The sequence below is a fragment of the Ochotona curzoniae genome, unplaced genomic scaffold, assembly GCF_017591425.1.
Source record: "Ochotona curzoniae isolate NIBS_2020 unplaced genomic scaffold, NIBS_Ocur_1.0 contig_3432, whole genome shotgun sequence".
Classification (NCBI taxonomy): domain Eukaryota; kingdom Metazoa; phylum Chordata; class Mammalia; order Lagomorpha; family Ochotonidae; genus Ochotona; species Ochotona curzoniae.
Window position 1 is genome coordinate 10,595,012 of NW_024465859.1, and position 21,339 is coordinate 10,616,350.

The 21,339-nt window shown below is 37.5% G+C and overlaps 1 protein-coding gene across 1 annotated transcript in view; it reads right to left on the minus strand.

The window, feature by feature from the left end:
* The window catches only part of CCDC73 (coiled-coil domain containing 73), a 117,029-nt gene that overhangs the window by 18,026 nt on the left and 77,664 nt on the right, over positions 1–21,339 (minus strand). The window contains exons 9-14 of the mRNA XM_040980055.1: positions 21,239–21,318; positions 13,287–13,415; positions 12,783–12,842; positions 11,625–11,729; positions 4,431–4,541; positions 1,139–1,273 (exon numbers count right to left, since the gene is read on the minus strand). Of these exons, the coding sequence (XP_040835989.1) occupies positions 1,139–1,273; positions 4,431–4,541; positions 11,625–11,729; positions 12,783–12,842; positions 13,287–13,415; positions 21,239–21,318 (620 nt within the window). The remainder of the gene's footprint in view (positions 1–1,138; positions 1,274–4,430; positions 4,542–11,624; positions 11,730–12,782; positions 12,843–13,286; positions 13,416–21,238; positions 21,319–21,339) is intronic.

Genomic DNA, 21,339 nt, shown 5'->3' on the forward strand with positions numbered 1-21,339 from the left:
TGCTTAAACATTGGGAAAATCCTGGGAGGGGCCAAGCAGACTATATAAGAGCAGTTCGACTTTGAATAAAGGCCTTCACTTCACAAGAATGAGCTTCTGTGTGTTGTGTGTGTTGTCTGTCTTGTCTGTCTCATAACCCAGACGCGGGTGTTGCCCACACTCCCCAGCTGATGAGCATGCACAATCTCACAACTTGTATCCAACATTGTATTCCAGGGCCCTAGTGAATACAGTTAACTAAGAAAATCCATACCAAGTTTTAGGAAAAAAGTAAAACTGTTTTCAATTCCCAGATATTATGATCAAACACAAAGTAAGCCCAAACAGTTCAGAAAGAAAAATCACTATAATATTAATTTGAAAATGTTTACAATTTCAGAGATCTATTTTTACATATCCAATTGAACAAAATGAAAAGCTATACAATGTTCATGGACTAACATTAAGATGTCCATACTTTATAAATTACTGCATAGATTCAACACCAAATCAAGATGCACAATAAGAACATCAAATATTTCTCAGATTTTTTTATATATCCAAATAAATGGAAAGCTAAGCTAGGTTCATGAATTAAGAGACTTAATCCTCTTCAGATGTCAATACTTTGCAAATTACTGTATAGACTCAACAAAACCTCAAAAAAATTTTATATACATCTTTTTAAAAACTGAGAAATAACTAAAAATGATATTGTTGAATGGAGTACCTGGCATGGCAAAAACAAATTCCAAAAACAACAAAACTCCAGGACTATATTTTAAGATTTCTCACAAATATACACTAATAGTGTAATACTGCTTAACCATACGTGTGTGTGTATAATATTTAAGAAATATTACAAAAATACAGTTGGCATATACCTGGTCAAGTGATTTTCAAAGACATTACCATGACCAGGGAAAAAAAGAACAGTTTTTTTCAGCGAATTCTATGCTAGAATGACAAGAAATCCATCTTCAGATAAACATCCCTAGATCCTGTCATACTGCCTATGAAAATGAACTAAAATGTATGATAGACCACATGCTATTATTCATTTTTTAAAATGTGGGAAATGTGAAACGTAGAAAATCATCAACTATGGTTCTAATTACTACGTCATTTTATATCCTCCCCCCATATGCTTGAATCTTACCCGAAACTTCTTGTGTTCTTCAAACTTTTTCTGATTGCAACACTTGTTGTGATATTCTCGTAATTTGATGTGAGTTTCCTTAAGTGATGATAATTCATTTTTAACCTCATTAATTTCTTCATTAAGATCTTCAATCTATTATAACATTTAATAAAAATGAGCAAGTGTGTATGTCTTGCCTGAAAGTACTTTATTAACATATGTTTTGTTTAATTATTTTAAAAAAACCCCACAAATTATTAAGAGCCATAATTTTTGAAACGCCTTCCACAAATCCTACAACTATGTGTATTATTCTTTATAGGTGCCAGCAGTTATAGTCACATGGTTTTTCCCTTTGCTTCTCCATGCATTCTTTGTCATCTATTTCCCTTTGTCCTAGCTTCAGCAATCGTCTCCCCTTGTGCCTGTTCTCAATTTCTCACACACTGAATCAGCATCTTCTCAGCCCACAAGTATGTTCTGCTCATGCTCTCAGCTTGCTCACACTGGTTATATATTACTGTGTTCTTCAAACATCCTCCTCTCTTGGCTTCCATTCTTCTCTTATCAGCTCCCCCCACTTCTTCCCTTCCTGCCTCAACACACATTCACCAAATGCTGGCATTCCCTAAAATTCTTTTTCTTTAGTCCATATTCTCTTCAATTCCTCCATCACTCTCTAAGTGACTTTATTTCACGTACAACTTCGTTTTTCACCTTTACGCTAATAAATCTTCTTAAATGTTACTTCTCCCAGCCTTTCTCTTAAGGTTAGGCTCCCATTTCCAAATGCATGATGTACATTTCAAGCCAGGCCTCTTTGCTTGCATAACAAATTCAATGGTTTTCAATTAAACCCATTATTCTTTTACAGCAAAATTTTCCTTGGAAAGATACAGTGCTGGCATCCCTTATGAGTACTGGTTCAAATCTCAGTGGTTCTACTTTCAATCCAGCTCTCTGACTATGGCCTGGAAAGCAGCTGAGGATTGCTCAGGTCCTTGGGTTCCTGTACCCAATTGGAGACCCAGAAGTAGTTCCTGGCTCCTGGCTTTAGATCAGCTCAGCTCTGGCTGTGGTGGCCACTTGGGAAGCAAAGCAATAAATGGAAGATCACTCCCTCTTTCTCTTTCCTTCTCTCTCTGTAAATCTGCTGCTCAAAAAAACATGAGCCGTTTTTATGAATAATTATTTTTTTCTCCTTTATTCCTTATGTCAACCAATACATCATCAATCTAGAAACAATGCTCATCTCAGGGACATATTTGACTTTTATGATGGACCTTTGCATGCTGCACACCGAGACTGTCCTCTCAATGTCCATCACACACAGAATGTGAATAATCTTGCCAATTCTTCTAAAATGCTTCCTGCATGTATCCCTCTTCTCTGTTCTCTTGACTCTGCCTCTAATTCACATCCTTATATGCTCATGGCAGAATCATTATAATGTTCTTTACTGATCTCTTTCTATAAATATATTCTTCATACTGTAACAAGTTATTTTTTTAAAGCACAGACATGCCCATGTCACTTAGCTGCTTTTAAATTGTCAGTATATACACTTCTTAGAAAATTCAGTTCTGTCAGTAAAAGACCTTTTTAAAGATAACTTATTTTCAAGTGTCATGAAAACACACCCTGCTATTAACTGAGCAGACTAGTCATTATATTGGAAATACAGTGCCATGTCTTCCTGATTTTTCCCCAATTCTTAAGGAATGCCACAGGATGGAATGGGAAGGTTTGGGAATGAGTATCTCGCATCTAGTGAATTCCTATTTATCTTTTAAGGTAAAATACTAGTGTCAATCTTTTTCTAAAACTTTTTAAGCTTACCTATAGGATGTGATTTATTTCATTGTTTAAATTCTTTGCTGTATTTTTTACAGCTACATATTTGTTAAGGTTCATTCTATAGTAATCTGTCTTTTCAGAGCTGTGTACTCTTTGGTATTGTATTTTAGGCATCTACAAAAGTCCAGTGCCTCCAATACTGCCTACTGTATAGTATTCACTCAATGTATATTGTAGATTGAGTTTCTTTTGTGACCCCTGCTTCCTTAAATAATTCCTGAATATCCTTTTTTTTTTCAGTATAAAATTTTATTTTACATGAAGATTCTTACCACTAGTGAAATCTTTATTAGGAGAGGAGCATGGTTGTAATATAACCAGAGAAAATGAATGTTTAACTCTTAGCTCACTGAATCTCTTATGTATGTGTAGCACACTTGGTATATTTAATTTTATATTACTTTTAACTTTAATGTTTTCCTTACTCCCACAGGACCAATTCCATTGAGAAGGAAGGTTAGGTTAACTGAAGTTAAAATGAAGATTAACATGCTTATTGTTTAATGATAGCCTTACATTATAGAACACACAATAAAAATGTTTAGCATTCTGATACAACAAAGCACAATCTTATATTTGAGTTAAACATTTCAAGATCATCAGTGAAGACTTACTTCAATGCTTCAAACTGTAAATTCAGAAAATGTAGTTACAAGTGAATGTGTTCTTCATATAATGTTTAAATAAAAATCATCTACAGAAAATGGCATCAAACTGGTATTTGTGTAAATATTATGTAATATATAACAACATGCGAAAGGTAGTATAACAGAACTCAGAAACTCAAATACTAACTTTCTACTCTGTAATTCTTTTAGAACAAAAAAGCAATTAAAACTGATATTAAAATTGAATGATCAGTTTTGGGACCTATCAATCTTGAAAGTGAATCTTTACATTTCACAACTCAATGGTTACATCGCTTTATATTATTTTTATTATCTACTTAATGGAAAGTAAATTCAATGTAAAAAATACACATAAATAGCCATACTGATAACACATAAAACTTTCATGATAAATATTACTTTAACAGAACTTAACTTCTGGATACATGCTCTAGATCTGGCACTAATACATTTTAACAAAACTGAAAAAATAAATAGATGAGCTAATAATAGGAAACATAATTATTTAATCATTTGCTAAAATACTTTGCAGAGGTTGTATGAAATGGTAAATTAATTTTTCTTAATTACTTATGGAGGGTTATTTAGCATATATTTTCTCATACACACTTATATGTGGTCCTTCATGCATGAAAACTCTGCAGAGAATTTTATTAAAGTTAGCTGTTAAAAAGCATTTACTTTTTGGAAATATGAATGTAAGAAAAATATGCCTGATTTTCTTTGTATATTACTTATATAATAATTTCTTAGCATTTAATAGTCATTTAAATGTACACCATTACTTAAAAATATTCTAATATTTTATTATTTAATCAACCTACATGTCTCTTCCAAGTTCCTAGTGCTTTCTCGTGCTCATTTTGAAGATTAAGGAACTTTTCTTCATTTTCTTTTATCTTCTCCCTTTGCAGCTCATTATCTCTTTCAAGGGTCTGCAATAAAATTAATTATCCAAAAAATAATCAATACCACATTAATGAATTTTGATGTGTTTTATGTTGCTTGGACCTTTGCTTTAAACATGCTGAAAGTGCCATACAGATCAGTGGTAATGTGCTATCTCAACAATAATTTTCATAAATTAACATAAAGGTGCTTATAGTTTAGCTTACAGGAAATAGGGGGAGGTTATGATAAAGAAATGGCTATAAAAGGGTATAAAAACATTGCCATTATTCAGTTTCACTGCGTAAGTTTTAATGTACTGAAAAAGTAATATAAAATACAGGACTGAAAAGTATGAAATGTAGCACAATCCAGCCCAATACTACTAAAAATTTTAACTACCACACAGTACTTTTTCAGACCATGTATTTCAGAACCGGCTAGAAACCAATAAAAACTATTTTAACTCCAAATTCACATTTTAGCATAAGTTAAATATTTATCATATTAACAATTACTTCTTCAAGTTGATGTTGGAGAAGTTTCACACTACCTCCTACAAAAACTTTTAAAAAGTAAAAATAGTACCAAGTCTTTTCTAAGACGAGGATTTTAAAGGTATTAATTCAGTGTCATTAGTGTTGCTGTTTCTTCAATGTCTTCTGACGACCCAAGTAAACTTCTGTAAATGCAAGCAGTGTAAATGCTTACCTACATATCTAATACACCTGAAATACTCAAGTTCTTTAGTTCATCTTTATTAAGACTATGTACACTCATGATAAAAATGTCAGGCCACACAAAAGAAAATGACCAGGAAAGTTATATCCAGAAGTAATCACTTCAACAGCTTCTGTGTATCCTTCCAGAAAGTGTCTGGAAGGCATACAAGTATATCAAATATATATATTTTAAAATACTGATGAGATCATATCACATGATATGTGTAACCTACCTTTCTAAAACCATAGCATGCCTTGTTTTCTTCGTATATAACCATACTCAGCCATCTCACATTAAAGGCTGCAGAAGTATCCCATATAAGACATTCCATCTCAACTACATTTGATGTATTAGTCTACAAGGTTATGGCAGTTCACCCAATAAAAAGCACATTACAGTTCTGACATGAAGATGCTCCTCTATCTCACAAGCTGCTATCACTCTCAGAGTACCCAAAATGAATTCCTATTTTCACTCCTTCTATTTCAGGATATTATTAATACTAGCAAAGGCCAAATTTCCTTAACTTATTCTTGCTTATAACACAGAAGTTTCTAAATAATTAGCTATATGCTAAACTTATATATTAATAAATTCACTTCCAAAATTAATAAAACAACACAATAAAAAATATCCACTTTACTTCAACCTGAGTAACATGTTTGCATCAATTTTATCATCTATGCTTCTCCCTACAAATTTTTTTTCTGTATACTCTGAGAACTACACACTCCTGGGACTTATTTCCTAATTTTCTTTCTTCCTCTTTCCCATCTTGTTTTTCCACTCTACTTTCTAGAATATCATATCAACATCAATAACCTAACCTTTTCATTATAATTTTTAAAAATTGTTTTAGTTTTGATGTTGTTTATATAGTTAAAAAATATGTATATTCATGTGGGCCACTGATTAGGGCAGGCAGGGTGGAGACATGGGATAAAGTGGGAGAGACAAATGCTTCCAGTTTGTTCCCCTGCTGTATGTGAGGAAGTGAGGGGCGGGGGGCAGGGGACTGCTCCCAGCCACCAAACCAAATCAGTACCTGGTATGAAGGATGGCCACTTGATGTCAGCCTAGGATTCCCTACACGGAGAAGAATGTCCAAGGGAATTGCTTAAGAGCTTTCGATAGTTCTGAGACACTGTTGGTTTCATTGCTACGAGACTGAGGAATTCTTTATGATGTAATTTTTACGTTTGCTAACTTACTTAAGGCTTTCCTTTTATTCTGAGTATTTCTTTATTCCCAACTTTTTATTGTTAGATTAGTACACATATTTCTGCTAAATTTTTAAAATTTAATTATTCCTTTTTTCATATGAGGGTTTCTTCAAATGTCCAGTAATCCTTACCAAATGTGAATATTTAAGAATGAGCTTTTAAATAGCTGAGAAGTTTCTTCAAATGATGGATTTCACTATTTAGCTGAAGTAATTTTATTGTATAGGTTTAATTGAAGTAGCTACAACACTGTCTGGTGGAAACACTAGTTTCCCCAGAAAAAAATCCTTCATTAATATCCTTTCTGGAACTTAGGCTAGCTGTCCCCTAACTGAGGAATCTGGTCTTGGAGGTCTCATCATTGTGTGTCTTCTATAAAGCATTCCAGGTAGTATACCGGAATAGGCTAACCATTTCTCAAACCAAAACCAAACCAAACCCTGACCTGCAACCCTGGCCATTTTCATTAATGGCCAGTATGTGAAGTAACACTGTCAATGCATTACTGTTTTTAAGAACCGGTTTGGGAGCTGGTGTGATGGCTCAACCGGCTAATCCTCAGCCTGCAAGTGCCAGCATTATGGGTACCAGTTCATGTCCCAGCTGCTTCACTTCCCATGCAGCTCCTTACTTATGCCTTGGGAAGCAGTATAGGGATGACCCAAAGCCTTGGGACTTTGCACCTGTGTGGGAAACTCAAGAAGCCCCTCGACTGGCTCAGCTCCAGCTGTTGTGGCCATCTGAGGAGTGAAACAGCAGATAGAAGATCTTTCTCTCTCTCCTCTTTCTCTCTCTGTAAGTCTGCCCAATATCTTTATATATGTGAAAAATAACTGTCCACAAAATTCCTTAGCATCTGACAACGAAGCTCTCACTGACACAGGCTGGCTCCAGCATATCATTGTATGCTCCCAATCTCAACTGTATTTCAAAATCTCCCACAAAAATCTGTGAAGAGAGGAGTGGTGCCTATTTTTGCAAAATGAGGGGGAAATCTGGAGGTGAAATGCTCAATTGCAACTCACCATTCCAGAGGCACATGACAACTGCATTCTGACCACTTTACATCTTTGGGGTAGGTTCCTACTATTCATATGCTAAGTAAATTGCCAATTCTCCATCTGGTTCTCATGTGCACTTATTTGAGTGAGTGAGGGAGGGAGGGGGGGAGGGAGAGAGAGAGAGAGAGAGAAATAGAGCTAGTATGTAAATGCTGCTATCCAGGGATAGTCTCTTCACATGCCTAAAGTGGCTGCCACTGGGCTGAATGCAGTCTGCAGCTAGGAACTCAATCAAGGTTCTCCATGTGGACGCCAGGAACCCAATGACTTGAGTCATCACTAATACCTCCTAGGGTCTACACTTGCAGGAAGCTAGAGTGAGGAGACATTACTGGGTACCAAACCCAGATTTTTCAATGTGAGACACAGCTGTCTTTATCTGTATCTTAACTACTGAAAGCCCAGCTCTGGTGCCCACATGAAGAAGAAAATAATTTTAAAAGGTCGGAGAAGGGAGAACGATTTCCTAAACTCGCTTCTTTATCCTTATAAAGTTATTAAGGTTATTTCATTGCAGTTTCCAAAGAAAGAAGAAATGAGTATGGATTCAATTTGACATGTTTCAACAGAAGCACAGGGAAATACCTAACTTTGGAAGCAAGCAAGCTTAGTCATTGTTCATCATTTATTCAACAATTTTCATGAGTTCCAACTATGTGCCAGATTAACACCATGCTTATAGACGCAAACTAAGTACATTGCTCTTTTTAATACTATGATTACAGGAACACAACTGCCTTTAACAGGATTAGCTGAGTAGGAAATATTTTTTATACTGAGAATGTAGATCTCCATGTTGTAAAATTTACTATGAAGAAAAAGTAAGACAGATGACAGCATGATAGCAGAGCACTGAAAAACAGTTGGCCATTATCAAGAGTAATGATCCCTTTTAGTACAGGTGGAATTAAAATGCTCCTCTAGAAAACACTTGAGATTTCTATACAGCACAGTCCTTAGCAACAATTCAACATGAATATTTTGTTATGCTATATATCATTGGTTCACAGACACCAATCTGCAGACAAGCAGTGATCCATGACAAAATTTTCACTAGTCCATGGCAAAAAATGTCAATATAAGGTCATCAAATGTCTTTTTGTATGAAGACCTGTCCTTTGGCTTGAGATTATGTCCTTAAAACATTTTTGATGTTAAAATGTTCTTTCATAAAAGGCTAGTGATGATAGATGAAGTTATTTTTTAGTGTCCTTACTTACCAAGATAAAAAGCTAAAATTTCTATCCTGTTCCTAACAATTCTTTTAAATTTTACTATTATGAGATTTCCACATACTACTAAGTCCCAGATAATAATTGCAGCAACTAAATAGGAACAACTAAATAGAAAGGCATTTGGATTATTTTAGGTTTCACACTCACAGTTAAAAGGTTATACAGCCACAAAAAAACACTTAACTGTGTATCTATGACTACTGAGTGCTGTGTAGACTTAACAATGCCTAAGTTTAGACAGAACTTAAAAAGAGCAAGTTGAAGAGCTGTGGGTCCCAGAACGATGGCTCAGTGCCTAAATCCTTGCCTTGGAAGCACTGGGATATCATATAGGCACTGGTTCGTGTCCCAGATACTCCATTTCCCTTCCAGCTTTCCCTGCTTGTGGCCTGGGAAAGCAGTAGAGGATGGGCCAAAGCCTTGGGACCCTGCACGCATGGGAGATCCAGAAGCTCTAGGCTCCTGGCTTCTGATCAGCTCAGCTCCAGTTGTTTTACCCACTTGGGGAGTGAATCAGCAGGCAGAAGATTTTCCTCTCCTTTTCTATTCCCTCCTCTCTGTAAACCAGCCTTTCCAATAAAAATAAATAAGTCCTTTTAAAAATACACATATATATATTTTTAAAAGAGTTGCTTAAAAAGAACAGGTTGTGGTTTTGGAGCCGATGTTATCTCACACAGGCAACCATATAGGCTCCAATCTGAGTCCCAGATGCTCTACTTCTGATCCAGTTCCCTGCTAATGTGCCTGCAAAAGCAGTAAAAGAGAGCAAAAAGTGCTTGGGCTCCTGCACTCATTAGGGAGACCCAGATGAAGCTCCTGGCTCTAGATCCTGATTCTGGCCTGGTCCAGCCCTGCCCACTGCAATCATTTGGGCAATGAACCAACAGATGGAAGATCTCTCTCTTTCTCTCTCTCTCTCCCTCCTTCCCTGACCCCACTTTGTTACTCTGCCTTTAATCTTAAAAACACACATAAAGCCTAGTATACATAACATTCTTAAAGAAAAGTTGTGGTTTCAACATTACTGATCTAACAAAATTGGAAGACCTTTTCTAACAAAATTGGGAGACATCTCAACTGTATAATGTTGTAGAAATAGTGGTGATCAGAATCAAGACAAAGATTTAATCCTGGTTTTGTTACTAATCATGAGGCCTGGAACTACACGGCTTACATTTTCTGGGTCTATATTTCATTATGAATTGAAATGATCGATTTAGCTAGTCTTCAGCCCTTTGTTTAAACTCCTTTACATATATTATGACATGCCATTTATAACAGTTACTCATAAAGAATTCAGGAAAATGATGTACATTCCTTGGAAGAAGTTCCAATATATTAGAGAAAAAGTCCTTGTTATTCAAGTAAAGGGTGGATGCAGATGAGAAAGACTGTTGTTTTTAATAGGCCTTTGAAAGAATTATTTTAATTAGTATTCTGCTTGAACAGTTAAAATGATTAAAGGGAGGCTGGACAACACCACTCTTTCTCTCCCTCTTCTGGTCTCTTAAAGTTTGGGGGAAGGCAAGAAAAATAAGGAAAGCAAAACCCTTTTTTACATAGCAAGCCACAGAACATCAAAGATAAGGAGATACACCTGCCATTGTTAAATTTTGTTCTATTCAATGATAATCAATTTACATACTTTGTGAGGCTTGGTGCAAAATGAAAAAGGAGGGAGGGGCATGCACTTAGGACACCCGTATCCCATATCAGAGCTTGGTTGTATCATGACTATTCCACTTCCAATCCAGCTTCCTGTGTTGACTAGAGACAGCAGCTGATGGCTCAAATGCCTTGGTTCGGGCTACCCATGCAGGACAACCAGATGGAGTTCCCAGCTCCAGAGTTCAACCTGATCCAGGTCTGATTGCTGTGACATTTGGAGCATGAGCCTGTGGACAGACCAACTCTCTTCAACTGTCCATCTTCCTATTTCTCTTTCTGCCTCAAACAAGGAGAAAGGGAATGGGGGAAGGCAGGAAGAAGGAAGGAAAGAAAGGAAAGGGAAAGAAAGGGAAGGGAAGGAAGGAAAGAAAGGAAAAAAGGAAAAGAAAGGGAAGAAAGGAAAAGAAAGGGAAGGAAGGAAAGAAAGGGAAGGAAGGAAAGAAAGGGAAGGGAAGGGAGGAGGGAGGGAGGGAAGGAGGAAAAGAGATATGGAGAAAAGACAAGGAAGGAAAGAAGGAAGGAAGAAGGCAGGCAGGAAAGAAGGAAGAAAGGATAGAAGGAAGGGAGGGAGAAGGGAGAGAGGGAGGGAGAGAGGGAGGGAGGGAAGAGCAAAAGGAAAGAGAAAGAGAAAAGGGAAGGGGAAAGGGGAGAGACAGGAAGGGAAGGGAAAGTAAGTGACAGGAAAGGAAAGAGAGAAAGACGAATATAAAACTTTTTGCTGTTCTTTGTAGCCTCTCTTTCAATCTTTCATGTTATTTATTTTCTATTTAATGACATAGAAAGATGCATCACAACTCCCAAGTTCCCCTTCTTGTCAACCACTGTCCCCATGGTACCTTGTTGGCCTCAGGTACATTAGCAAGAAGCTGAATGGGAAGCAGAGCAGCCAAGACTTGAACCAAATGCTCACAGGATGCAAACTGTAAGCTCAACTTATGGTACTACAATGCTCATCCTTCACCTTTTTAGTTTTAGACCCTGGTTACAATTTTAAGACAAAGAAGAATACCATCTGTTCTGCTATAAAACTAGGCCAGATATTTCTGTAACAATTAATGAATTAGATGTTGAAAAAAATTTCACTCCTATAGATATTGATATCAAATTGAAGAAGGAAATCAATGTCTGACTCAAAAATTCAAAATGATCATCATAAAACTGATGCAACTAAATAGCTCACTAAATGAAAATGAACCATAGATAAATGGTTATACAACCTGATTATTTTCCTTTAGCCTCTTCAATTCTGCTTCCATTTCAGTATTGGCTTGAGTTCGTTGCTGAAGTAACTGCTGCATATGTTGAAAAGAAATGATGATACCCTTCAAAAATATAAAAATGTATCAACCTTAAAATTTTAAGATAGTAGAATGTATCAATCATTCTCCAAACACCTTTTCTAGCTTCTTAATCCATTATATTTATATTTTAATTTCAATACCTTAAACTAATGGTGTACTTTATAATTTAATTATCTAAAATAATTTCTATTACATGATTTTCTATGAAGTACTACTTCAAAATGCCCCTCAACTAATCAACAATTACTTGGAATAAACCATGTATTCATCGCTTCTCGGCCTTTTGGCTAAGATCAAGTGAAATAGAACATGGATTCAAACACATTACTGAAAAAAAAATGTGAATTCAAAACTAAAACTTTTGTTAGATCAACTACCTACATAATAAATGTGTCTCTCCTAAAACTTTATATTAGCTATAATATTATAAATTATAAGTATTATAAAATGCCATAATGGGCATAGGGGTGATGAATCTTTTCCTGTCAAATGCCATTTGGATATAACATCATTCATGAGCCATACAAAATCATCAACTTAAAAATTAGTCTGCTATAAACTTATCGAATTTCTAGTCCCATGTGTGGCTGGCTGCCTTGGAAGGACCTGACATAAAAGATTTGCAGGCCTAATGCATCCCACTAGCTGGATGATTCCTACCCTTGGCAATGTCACAGAATTCATTCAGAATCAAACAGTCAAAAACCAAAAGAAAAAATTGAAACAAGTGGGTGTTTTATATTTTTTAAATACAAGAATTATAAATAACAAAGAGATTCAAATGGAAGTATAATGTCTGAAAAAGCATGAATTAAGTATGCATTCCATTGCTTATCTGCTAGATATCATTGGTTTAAAGTAACAGGAGAAAGAAACGGATTTACACCTGAAGGTGAGCACTTTTGAGACTGGTTAAAAAGGTGTGAATGTACCATTCAATGAACCACATTAGCTGAGAGCTTATTATATACTACGCACTCACCTAGGCATAATTCCATTGATTCTATAACTGGATTATTTCTCACTCTGTAATTTTTAAAAAGTCTTACATTCTTCATAAATATGATTGCTTACCTGCTTTTCTTCTTGAATGTAGGTAATCTCTTCAGTAATCTTCTTATTTAATTCTAACTCCTTTAAAAGTTTGAATAATTTTAAAGGTGTTATTTAAATTCTTGCAATCTCAACATTAAATTCAGGGATCAGTAAGCTTGGGAGTATCAAGTCCTATTCATCAGAGTACACACACTTTTGGGATGTTGAAAGAGTGACTCCCATGAATTGAAGAAGTTAGTAGACACCTAATATAAGCTGTTATAAACTTTTTAATGGTAAAAACTACGCATTTCTCATCTCCAGAGCTATTCTGAATACAGTTATAACATTACCTGTTAGTAGAAGTAAAATGGCTGTAAATGTTATTGTCCTAATGACATGCAAGTGCCAAAATTATTTGATTTAAGAGAGATTTTTCTAGCTTGATTATATTAACTTTAAAAAGAACATTTTGTGTTATGATACTGAAGCTTTCATTCTACTGAAACATTTTTATAAACTTAAAAATACTTAATCTAATACCATTCTCAATCTTTCTTCAAGTTCTTCAAATTTTTGTTCTTTGCTTGTTAGACTGATGTTTTCTTCTCCCATCTTATACTGACATGTGACCTTGGATTTTATCAAGTCTGAGGATACTCTTTTAAGTTCCTTAACATAAAAACATCAATCAGAAAACTTAGCATGCATATTCATTCATAGGAAGGTAATGTTCTGACAGTTTAAAATTCCAACTTTAAATCTATAACTATAATTTGCTGTATTTCATATATCAAGATGATAACATTTGTCCACCAAAGCCTTTTTCTAGTTCTCTTGCAGGATTAGTGAATGTGAGTATTCAATCTGTGGCTATAGACAGACAAAGTCAATAGCATAGTGATAGTGTGTATGGCTCTAGATCTTAAAGAGTGCAGTAACCAAAAGAACTAACCAATCAGAGCTAGGATGTACTTTCACTCAATACTTACTCAACAAACATCTTCTGAGATGACAACAAAAGATTCTCACTTCCCACATGCATTAGCATCTAGTAAGAAAAACTTATGTATGAAATAATTATAATGCAATTAATATTATCTGAATATTACAGGAATGTATCAGAAGCATAAAGAAAATCCTTTGATGAAGGGCATCAAGAAGGCTTTTCTCAGTTAAAATGTTCTAGGAACATTTGTGTCTCTTACTGGAATGCTTAGGCTTCAGTCCCAGCTCTGCTCAGATCCATTTCCTGTAACCCTGGGAGGCAGCAGGTGATAGCTCAAGTTCCTACCTTCCTGCTACTAACACAGACTGGGTTGAGTTCCCGGCTCAATTAGGCCTGGCCTTGCTTTTATTTATTTATTATTGGAATTATTGGCTTTTTGTTAAAAAAATTTCATGAATTCTACAAGTCCAGTTCTCAGAAGCCAACCCCACTTCCCTTTCCCACAAACCCAATTCCCTTCTATCTCTTCTTTTCATCCCTTCATTATTTTGCAAAGACATAATTTTAGTTCACTCTAAAATTACAGGCTTGATATATCACTAACCATAATATTAAACAAGATAAAAATAGGGTGACCACATGGAAATATAAACAAGGGTTGAAAATGGCAGTTTGCCGTATATTAACTGTCACATATCAAAGAAAGCATATAATATTTGGGGTTTTTGTAACTGGCTTATTTCACTAAACATAATAGTTTCCAGTTGTTATCAATTTTCTTACAAAAGACAGGGATTATTCTTTTTTTGTAGCTGAGTAGTATTCTATCGTGCATATATATCACATTTATCATCAGCTGGACATCTGGGTTGATTCCATATCTTAGCTATTGTGATTTAAGCTGCAATAAACACGGAGGCACAAATAACTTTCATATGCTGATTTCATTTCATTTGGATAAATTCCCAAGAATGGAAAGCCTGGGACACATGGCATGTCTGTTTTCAGATTTCTGAGGAATCTCCATGTTGTCTTCCATAGTGGCTAAAACAGCTTATATTTCTACCAGCAGTGGATCAGGGTACCTTTCCCCTCACATCTTCATCAATAGTTACTGATTTTCTAATGATAGCCACTCTAACTGCATGTGGTGAAATTTCATTGTGGTTTTTTTTTTTCCCATTTCCCTGATGGATACTGATCCTGAATATTTTTTTCATGTGTCTATTGGTCATCTGTGATTCGTTCTTTGAAAAATGCTGTTCATGTCCTTTGCCCATTTTTAACTGGACTGTTAAATTGTTGAGCTGTTGGAATCAACTCCTTGTAGGAGACAACCTAAAGCACATTTCCTTTTACAATAATTGTTATGAAACAAAGAGAACTAAGAGTAGGGATAGAAAACCAGTATAAGGCTGACAAAAGCAAAAACTAATTATTTCTTACATCTTTTCTTCTTATATGTTAATTACTTTATCTTAAGTGAGTAACAAATTAAAATCAAAGAACTCCAAGAAATGATTTCCACTGAAAAATATGCTTGTTATTTTTATAGCCTTATAAGCTTTTAAGTAACCTAAACTGTTAGTACACTGTCTGTTTTTCAGCCATTTTATTTAAAGCTGTGAGTGCAGCAAATAAACAGCACATGCTTTGATCTCAATAAATTACAACTTATAGTTCCTAGAGTCATAAATACAACACTGCTGTCTCCTCTACCCCTCCTTTTCGGGCATGGGGTAGTCTGTTCAATATCACTATCTGCTTGAATGCTCGGACGTTTACTCAGACAAATAGCAGAGGTTATGAATGCAGCTCACAGATACTATCAGGAGTTCTTCATGACTGCCATAACGATGAACCCAGCATGCAGAACTGCAATACCTAGTTTTATCTAGCAACAAAATTATGTCTGCTTAACTTTGCTTAAAAAAAAAATAAAAGAACAAAAGGAAGGAGGGAGGAAAGAAGAGAAAGAAAGAGGAAAAGGAAGGAAGGAAGGGAAGAAAAAAAGAAGGAAAGGAAGGACAAACTCACAGAATAGTATAAAAGAAAATGAAAATTATCTTTGGGAAAATTAATGACTGTAAGTTTTAAATGAGTGATATAACTACATGTCACTAGATTTGATTAATGTCTGAAAAATTCAAAAATTAAATTGTTCTTAAAATAAAAATTCAAGCCAAATAAAGCATATAAAATAAAAAATTAGTATTCTCAGAATCTGTAAGAAGCTAAAATTTGTCTCCTAAAATACATTTTAAATTTTTTACCCTTTCTGTCAAACTTTGAAGTCTCAACGGTAATGAACTCTTCCACTTCTTCCATATACTCTTTACCAAGAACAATTTGGTATCATGGACACAGACAATAACATTTTGGGTGGCAGAGGCCATGAACACAAGACATATCAACATACTTAAGGAAAAAGAAGTGTTTTATGAGCAACACAGAATAGACATTTTTCACCTCCTAACATAAATCTGCCACAGGTATCTCTCCATGAATTTAAATTTACATAAGCCTCATCTAATCTATAAGACAAAGCCTTAAATGATATATTAGGAATATAAAAGTTCATAATGTTACAATGAAACATTAATTATTAATGTAAAGAGTTTAGTATGGAAATCGATAAAGTATGATCTTCCCATAAAATAGATGCTACTTAAATAAAAGGCTAATATTTAAATTGAATCACCAAACTAACTTGATATTATTTATGTCACTGATAAAATACAAAATTAAAAAATGAACCCAAAGGCACATCACTGAAATGTTTTTTCATAATTCCTGAATTAATATTTAATCATTTATATTTCCATCTGAAGTTTACATTGATAAAAAATTTGTTTGAAAAATTTTTTGATTTGGGATTCCAAACCTATTTTGAAGTATAACTTTTCCTTCTCATGTTAAAAAAAGGGAAATGCAGGGAGTCACTGAGAAGATGAAAGCCCCCTTTCTGCCCCTATTTCATGCTTTTGAAGCATAATTTTTTTTACAGCTTTATTTATTTATTACAAAGTCAGATATACAGAGAGGAGAAAAGACAGAGAGGAAGATCTTCCGTCCGATGATTCCCTCCCCAAGTGAGAGCACAACAGCTGATGCTATGCTGATCAGAAGCCAGGATCCAGGAACTTCTTCCAGGTCTCCCACGTGGGTACAGGGTCCCAAAGCTTTGGGCCGTCATTGACTGCTTTCCCAGGTGTCAAGCAGGGAGCTGGATGGGAAGTGGAGCTGCCAGGATTACAACCGGTGCCCATATGGGATTCCGGGCGTGTTCAAGATGAGGACTTTAGCTGCTAGGCCATGCTTCTAAGACCAGCATAATTCTTTTTTTTAAAGTAACTTGTAGGGGCTAGCTTTGTGGTGCAGCTGGTTTAGCCACTGCCATAATGCCTTAATGTTGGTATCCCATGTCGGTACCGGGTGAAGTCTGGCTGCTCCATTTCTGATCCAGTTCCTTATCGTGCCTGAGAAAGCTGTAATATGCCCTCAGATTCCTGGGCCTCTGCACACCTATGGGAGATTATTGAGATAGAGTTCTGGGTTCTACTTAGTGGTGAGAAACTAGAAGCTCCACTGAGATCAGGACCAAGGGAAAGACATTTGCTCTCATTAATTCAACTCCCTACTGGGAGTCTTAGCTATTCAGTAAGACAAAATAAATAAACAAATAAATAAATAAATAATACACAAATTGGGGAGGATTATAAAAAAGAACCACTCATGGATGGCATGATTACCTGTGTAGAAAATCTGAAGTTAACAAAAGCAAACAAACCTATCTCTTGCAATTAATAAGCAATTAGAGCAAGGTTGTAGGACATAGACTAATATGTTTTCCTATATAGAAATAGAATTTGAAATAAAAAATACATTACTATATCTGCACAAACCTGCTTTTCACCCTCTAACCTGTCTTCCCAGCACCACCCCCATTTCCTAAGGCAGGAGCTGTGCAAGCTGAATGAGGTCACTCACTATGCTTCCTTGTCACAGCCTAGACCCAGAAAGGTGCTGTGGTCCCTGACCCGCCGTGGTCAGTGCCACTGACTCTACAACCTTACAACAGCAGAACAGCATCAGTGGGGGCTAGTTTAAAAACATAACAGCATTACAAAAGAAGTTGCTGACAGTACTAAGAAACTGACTTCAATATTTCAAGAAAAATATAAAAACTCTGGAATTTGGAAAATGCACCAGAGACAGACCTACAAAGGCATTCATGTCAGTAGGTTTCAGACAACTGATTCCAATGTCCTCAAATCTGTGAGAAATACTGTATCTTGCACAAAGATCTAGACTTGCCAAAAGAGCTCACTGTTTGAGAGGACCCATGTGAAGGATGCTGTTGGTAAGAAAGAGAAAAACAATGCTTAAATTGTCACCAGCTTTCAAACTCACCAGGGTCTTTGATAAGGCTAACTCTGATTACAATTCAGGATCTTCTTCTTTGTAACAAAGAAGTAACTACAGAAATGGAAGTGAAACTCAACTCAGGGTCAGGCAAACCTAAGTCCTGCATACCAGTTTTCAGAACTGATACTCTCATCTGTTCCAATGTGACACTTTTTGCCCAGGAATATGCTAAAGGAATGGTTATCAGAGTCACAATTCTCCTATTGTATGGGCTATTCAATCCCCTAGAATCACCAACTCTAGTGACACAAAGACCTTCTGGAATGCACTGTGACTAGAATCACTGGACTGATCTTCATGTTAATACCTCACTTGCTCATTTTAAGTTTGTTGATGTCACAACCAAAGAAGAGTAAAATAAACCTTATTGCACATTTAAAGTTAAAATCTATATGCACAACAGTGAAGTTACATGAACAAAACTGTAACCATCCGTCACACCAATCAGCTTGCGCACATGCTGGTCGTTGTGACTGCTGGGCCCGTTCTGTTTCCAGCCCCATCTTCCTCATAAACCAACAGGTGTTGTAGTCCAGCTCAATCCTACCCACTTCATACTTGGTCCTCACATAAACCAATTGGAGCTGCAGCCTAGTTGGGGCCACTCCCCATAACCTCCACCAGTTCTGCCCCCTATCCTGGTTCCCATGCTTGCCAGTATGTACTGTAGGCTTGTCCAGTATGTCCCACATCCCATTTAGTTCTCACCACTTGTCAATGGGCATTGAAGCCTAGTTCAACCCAACCAACCTACTATCCAGCCCACACACCTACTGGCAGGTGCCTTTCTGTCTAGCGACCCTTGCCCCGTCCTAGTTTTCATGCTGTCCAGTGAGAGTGGTAACCCCGAGGGAGGTGCCCACTATTTCCTTTCTAGGTCACACCCCCTCCCAGGTCATGCCCTCTCCAGGTGGTTCTGAGGTTTGACTTGACAAAATTAGCTCCCAGTGCCAGCCTCTGCCAACTAATGCTACAGCTAAGCCCAAACAACTCTCACCCACTAATTTTTGCTTGCACCAGTTGGAATAGTCAGTCCACCGTGGCAACTTCCTTTATCTAGCTCACATGAGGCCCACGGGTGTTGTAGCCCTGCCTAGTCTGATCTGCCCCCATCCCGACTCACACTTTCCAATGGAAGTAGTTGTCCAGCAGGGGAGCCCACATTCCCCCTGCCGGCTTTGCCTCCTCCCCCTGATTATCACATGTGCTGTTTGGGCATTGCAACCACATCTGGTACAGCTCATCTCACCTTGGCATTCCTTAATGTGCACTGGTATGTGTCGCAACCGAACCTGGCTCGACCCACACTTTGTTCTGGTGCTCGGATTCACCAGCAGGTGATGTGAACAGGTTCAGCCTGGTCTGCCCCCAAACCATGCCATGTGTATGCCAGTGGGATAATTTCCGTTGCCTGTTCTGGGCTGTTTCCTATTGTGCTTCTTGTGCTTACCTGCAGGGACTGTGTCCTGCCAGAGAAGTTGTCCAGGCTCCTCCATCAGACACTCTCCCAGTGCCAGATTTCGCGAATACCAGTGGGTCCATGAGCCAGCCCCACTCAGTTCACCTCCTGTCCTAGCAGGAACAGTGGCTTTTCCTGACTGGCCTTCAACCCAATCTGGTTCTTACTGTTGGATGTTTCAACACAGCCATGGCTTGTCCATACCCCCATACAGCTCACACATGGTTCAGTAAGGGCTGAGACCTAGCCTAGTCAGTCACACATCTCCCCTGGTCCTACAGAGCACCAAATGGTGTTGGAGTTTGGCCCAGTTTGGTGCTTCCAGTCCCAGTCCACACTTGTGCCAAATGAGATTACAATTGTATCCTGATCAGAACGCAGCCCCCATTCCAGCCCATGTGCTCCTTGGTGGGAAACTCAATCCAGCTAGGGTGTCCCCTTAGCTCCCCATCCAGGCCTATTCCCAGCCTTAGATTATGTGCAGGCCAGTGGTTGCTCTGACTCAGTTTGGCAGAGCCCCTCACTTGTCCTGGCCCCTTAGATGCTATGGCTTAGCGTCCCTGTCTCATGCAAATCAGTAGGTACAAGGGCCTACTTGGCATGACCTGTGCTCCAACCTGATTTCTGTTGTTTCTTGTGAGTTAAGGTTTGTTCAGCCCTGCCCATTCTGCCCCCTTCCAGTGGCAGCCTGATCCACCCCACATCCTGTTTTAGGATGCACATTCAGGTGCTGCTGCCTTGACCTGCCCTGACTATTATGGGTTCCTTTACCTGTGAGTGATGGCAGGTGCCATGGTCACACCTAGCTTAGTCCATCACAACCCCAGCTTGCGAGCTAACCAGGGGGACTTGTATTACCACAGGGTTGAGCCCACAAAACCCCACAGAGTCTACCCCCAGACCAAGTTCTCTCGCGTGCTGGATAGTGTCTTGACCCTGCCAAATGTGACCACTCCACCACTCCACCACTCCACCACCCAGTCGGGCAATGATACCTAACCCTGCCAAAGAGGCCCCAATCCATAGCTTTGGTGTGGGCTGGTGTGTGGCAATCAGTGATGTTCTATGCTAACAGCCCATCTCTGGATTCCTAATTCGTCTGGTGAATCTGTCTAACCCAAATTATCTTCTGGATACTTCCCTCCAAACCACCAGGTCTCAGTCCCCATGCATGCCTGACACTTTCATCACCCTGTCACTGGGAATCATCCAAAATTCACTTCTCACCTATACTAAAACTGGCCTTAGTCATGGGTGTCCCCAGGCAGCAACTACATATCTTAAAAACCCCAGAGTTCGCCGCCGGCTGGCCAGTGCACCAAGTGGTGCCAGGCTTTGCCTGCTGGCCACCCAAGGCCGAGGACTCATTCACTGCCTTGCAGCAGTGTCTTTGGCGCGAGTTCCCAGCATTGGGTCCTACCCAGCAGGGGCACCCCCAACAGCTGCCACACTGCAGGGAGCGGCAGTTGCCCCTGAAATCTTTTTAATTTATAATTTTAATAAACTGATTCATTATATTAATAACTCAAAATTTATAAATCTGTGTTAAACATTTGTTTATCCTTCTACCAAAAAAGTAGCCAATTATTTCTAGTAATAATTCATAAAACTATTTGACTATAAACTTTACTTAACAGTATAAAATTATATCAATCATACCTTCTTTAAACTGCATATTTCAGACTCTTGTTTTTTATTTAAAGTTGAAAGTCTTTTATTTACTTGTATTGCTTCCTGCACTGCAATATGAAAGACACTTA